A 4732-nucleotide genomic window follows, 5' to 3' on the forward strand; every position below is an offset into this window, starting at 1 on the left:
GAGACGGTTCTGCACCGACTGCGTCTTGGCGTGGCATTCACTCCGCAATTTATTTGCCGGATTGGAAAGAGAGACTCCGCGGATTGCACCAACTGTGATGTCGAAAGTTCGATTGAACATATCTTATGTGAACGCCGTCACTTCAACGAGGAACGTTAAGTGCTACGACAAAGTTTAATTACGTTGGATTTAGGCCTGTCAGCGTGTTCAAAGTTTTAGGAGTCTTGTACACAGTGGATTAGTTCATAAGGGCGGCGAAGGCCTTGGTAACATGCCTTACGAACACGAATTTGTCGTCCCAATGTAAATGCCTGGAGATATATACGTGAACGGTGAACCACTATCATTGGCAATTTCACCCCATCCTTCCTTCTCATGTCTACGTCTATCCTTCCCCCTCGCCCTAACCCCCCCCCCCCCCCTTTACAGAGTAGCAAAGTAGAACCTACGCTCAGGTTAACCTCTCTGTCTTTCCTTCATAGACCTTTCTATCTATCTACGTGCAAAAAATAGACTTCCGTGCAAGCGACAGCAGTTATGTTTCAAACGCAGCACTACAGCCCTAACTCCCGCTTTCCGGCGTTTATCAAGTTGCCAGAAGTGCGAGGTGTGTCGAACAGAGTTTGCCTCCCCGGCTCTAACTTTATTTATTCGGTTGTTTGGATGAAAAAAAAAAAGCAAAACAACTTATATTCAGGTGAACGTTTGTGGAATCATTTCTTTCTCAAGAGCACATCACTTTTTGGTATGATCCCATCAGCGACGATTCACTTCTCCCACCGGTGCACTATACTCTTTCACCTCAGCTTGTGCACCGGCGTATTTTCCCCAAAGAGAATTGTATCAGTGCGCCAACCAACCAGAGATCCGGGTGTCCTCACCCGGCACTCCCACTGGGAGGAGTCAGAGTGCATGTTGACAGTTGATTCAGCCAGCGGGTTGCAAGCAGGTTTGTGGCGTGCGTATTCCTAGCGGTCGCTCGCGGAGGAGCGGACGTCTGTACTATCGATTTAGAACTGCACAGGCCGGCATCTCTAAAGAATAATAAAACAGAACGATAAAGTGGTGAAAGAAGACCGAACATGCGGAAGAACGCAATCGAGTCGAGCACGTCGAGCCTTCGATTCCCCGAATACAACAACAACATGACGTCACCGAGTTGACCGGACGCGTTCGTAAATTCAACACTTCTATGACGTGCGTAAAAGAAGTAGAGAACTAGACACTCAAGCTGCAAGTCTTGCGCCGTTTAAGTGGACAGTTTGACGGTACAATTGTTTTATTTGAGAATAGATGTTAGCCAAGTCGGGAGTGCTGCATTTATTAACAAAGCAATTCCGTTTGTGAACGACTCGCTCTTCCGTGAACAAACGAACGCAGTCACTGCGGCCTCATTCACCTCCGCAGCGACTGCGTGCGATTCGTATTTGAAAAAAAATCACACCAATAAATTTGGACATATGAAAAATTATAGCTCAAAGCGTGCTACATTATAAACCCTATTTAACCCATTAATGCCCCATGTTGCATATCTGCAACACAGACTTCAACTGCTCAAGAAAAATACATCGGGCCCATTTTGTGACAAAAAGTTGTCAGTGCTCTTCTCAGTGGGCATTTCTCAATCCAAGGAGTTCAGATTTTCACCACTAGGGGCAGCGCTGTGCTCGCAGGAATCGTTTGAAAATGGCGTCCTCCACGCCGTGCGGGAGTTCTCAAAACCAGGTATGTTTACATTTCCACAAAGAACCTAAAACTGAAAATAGGAGCTCTATATTACCGGAGGAGCCTCTAGGAATGTCCTTCGCGTGAATCGCATGCAGAATCTCGCATTTCATACATTATATGAAGCTGGATATTTTTTATTCCTGGCATGTTGCAAATGTGCAACAGTGGGCAGTGAATGTCACTTCACACGGTTGTTGCATATATGCAACATTCGCTTTTTTTTCAATTTTCGCTACAATTTTGTTGTTCGGTTAGGTAATACCTTTCAGCTGTCATTTCGGGATGTTGTTTCACTCTTGGTAATTTGTTCTTATCCCATCTACAGGCCGTCATTGCACCTTCAGCCTTCTATGGTGTGCCAAGGACAAGACCAAAGCGGTTCCTTGGAAATGACAACCTGCTGGACAACATCGATTGCAACGAGAGTGATCTCTCGGGTGAAAGCAGCAGCGAAGAATGCGAAGCAATCACTGAAGATAGCAGCGATGAAGACGTCGAGAGCACTGACGCTAATGTTGAGACAGGAGTTGCTAAGGGGGACCTGAAAGGAGCCTATGCGAACAAACGCTACACATGGAAAAAATGTGCGTTTGACCAAGCTGGCACAGACTTTGAAAATGACTTCCCTCTGCCTCCTGCTGAACCCCTGTCAGCGAAGCAGCTTTTTGACCTGTTTGTTTCGAGGAGCATGCTGGGACACGTTGTCGAAGAAACCAACAACTACTATATGCAGAAGCACGGAACACCCCTAAACATGACAGTCGAAGAGCTCACCTCGGTTCTAGGAATGTTTTTTCGCATGGGACTTGTGGATATGCACAATGTACGTGCCTACTGGGAACATGGAAGCCGCTATGAGCTGGTTGCACAGGTGATGTCGCGCAATCGATTTGAGAAGATTGCTGGTCACTTGCATTTTGCTGACAACGACGGTGCAACAGACGAAGTGAAACAAGACAAATGCTGGAAGCTGCGACCATGGCTGTCAGCACTGCGGGGAAACATGCTGAAAATACCTCAGGAATGCAAGTCATCCGTCGACGAAATTTTGATTCCTTTTCGTGGAAGGTCGCAAATTCGTCAGTACCTTCCAAACAAGCCGAAGTGCAAGTGGGGCCTCAAGCTCTGGGCTCGTGCTGGCGAGTCTGGACTTTGTTACGACTTTGACATCTACCAGGCATGCAGCAAGGGAGCCTACGGAGACCAAGAAGGATATCAGTTAGGCCTTGGTGCGGGAGTGGTGCTTCAGTTGTGTTCAAGTCTCCCTGAACGGGACAACAATCTCATCGTTGCTGACAACTTTTTCACGGGACCACACTTAGTTTGCGAGCTAACGCGGAGGGGTATCTCGTACATTGGAACTGTGAGAGAGAACAGACTGCAGTCGTGCAAACTAATGGATGAGAAGGCAATGAAGATGCAAGGTCGTGGCACGTGTGATTCATGTGTCGCATCATGTGGTGACAGAAGCATGATAGCTGTAAAGTGGTTCGACAACAGACCGGTCACACTTCTTTCTAACTGCACTGGTGTGGAACCGGTCACCTCTGTAGAGAGATGGGACAAGAAAGAGAAGTCTCGCATCTCAGTTGAATGTCCAGCAATTGTACCCGAGTACAACAGATCGATGGGTGGTGTTGACCTACTAGACAAGATGTGCTACAGCTACAGGTTTTCCATACGCTCGAAGCGGTGGTACATGTACATATTTTGGCACACCGTCAAAATTGCTGCTGTGAATGCGTGGTTTCTGCACAAGCGTCACTCACTGCAGCAAAGGGAATCTTCCAAGCCTCTGCGAGAATTTCTTGCGGACCTTGCCACGAGCTTGGTTTTGTACAGGAAGCGTCCGCCTGGCCGCCTTTCTCGAGAGAATCTTCCCTTGGTGAAGCGGGCGTCACCACAAGTTCCACGCGACGTAAGAGGCGATGGTAGCCATCATTGGCCCATTTGGATGGACCGCCGCAACAGATGCAAGTTGTGCACAGGAGGCTACAGCTACGTCGCTTGCTCAAAGTGCAATGTTCACTTGTGCATAAACAAAGACCGGAATTGTTTCGTCGATTTCCATCGGGGTTAGGTAACTTATCCATGCTAGGAAGCACGTCTTTCTATGTTTTGTTCATCACTGCTGTGCCTTGTTTGATAAAATAAACTTCTTATATATGGCTAATATTTTGAGATATTCACTTACTGCCCAGTGTTGCAGATATGCAACAAGCTATAGTAGACAATTCGTAGCACTTATGAAATTTTTTTTGGCCCCTGTGTCTATATTTATGTTCAGTGACCCTGTATTCAATATATTTTTCAAATACTCTCACTATTTTTTGCACTGGGAAGCAATGGGTTAAGATTACTAGATTATCACGAATACGACACCCGTAGAGAACTTTCTCCTTGTAGACATTTTTTGTTTATATTTGTTTCAAAGATGGCGGAGGAACGCTTCGTGGTGGTGCGACGGTAACTGGCCAATGCGCGGCCTGTAGAGGTGGAGCCTCCGGTGCACAAGTTGAGGTGAAAAAGAGTATAGCCTCTGCATGCCGGCGACGAATACTGAGGGAGTCTCTTGACAAGATCAGCGCCTCGCTGGGGGAGATGCTGTTCCGAGATGTTTGCCTCACCCACCTTCCAGCCCAGACCTGACGCCATCGGACTTCTGACTGTTTTCCCAGATGACGGAGTAGCTGAAGGGTACGCGGACCGCGTGCGACGAAAAGATTATCATTGCGATGCGACGTTGGTGTTGTCTACAGCCGCCCTTATTTTTCTACGACGTCATGTGGAAGCTAGTGAACCGGTGGCAGAAGTTTATTGTCGCTGGTGGGGACTGTATTTAAATTAAAGTGTGTGGTCCTCCACTCCAGACTTTAATTTGGATGTGCCACTTTTGAATTCCATCATTGAATAAAAAAAAATAGACGTTTTCAAATCTCTTTAATGCGAAACTAGAGCGCAGCTGTTGAGAAGGAGGAGGGTAGGGTATGCCCCTGCTCCTCCT

General features: G+C 47.1%; 1 protein-coding gene across 1 annotated transcript; it reads left to right on the forward strand.

Moving 5' to 3' along the window:
• Positions 1-1513: 1513 nt before the first annotated feature.
• LOC121837078 (piggyBac transposable element-derived protein 3-like) lies at positions 1514-3901 on the forward strand. Its single transcript, XM_042292496.1, has 2 exons — positions 1514-1725; positions 2054-3901. Exons 1-2 carry the CDS (start codon positions 1687-1689, stop codon positions 3806-3808), a joined length of 1794 nt encoding a protein of 597 aa, XP_042148430.1. The 5' UTR covers positions 1514-1686; the 3' UTR covers positions 3809-3901.
• Positions 3902-4732: the final 831 nt, after the last annotated feature.

The sequence above is a fragment of the Ixodes scapularis genome, unplaced genomic scaffold (assembly GCF_016920785.2).
Source record: "Ixodes scapularis isolate PalLabHiFi unplaced genomic scaffold, ASM1692078v2 PGA_scaffold3__209_contigs__length_174095766, whole genome shotgun sequence".
NCBI lineage: Eukaryota > Metazoa > Arthropoda > Arachnida > Ixodida > Ixodidae > Ixodes > Ixodes scapularis.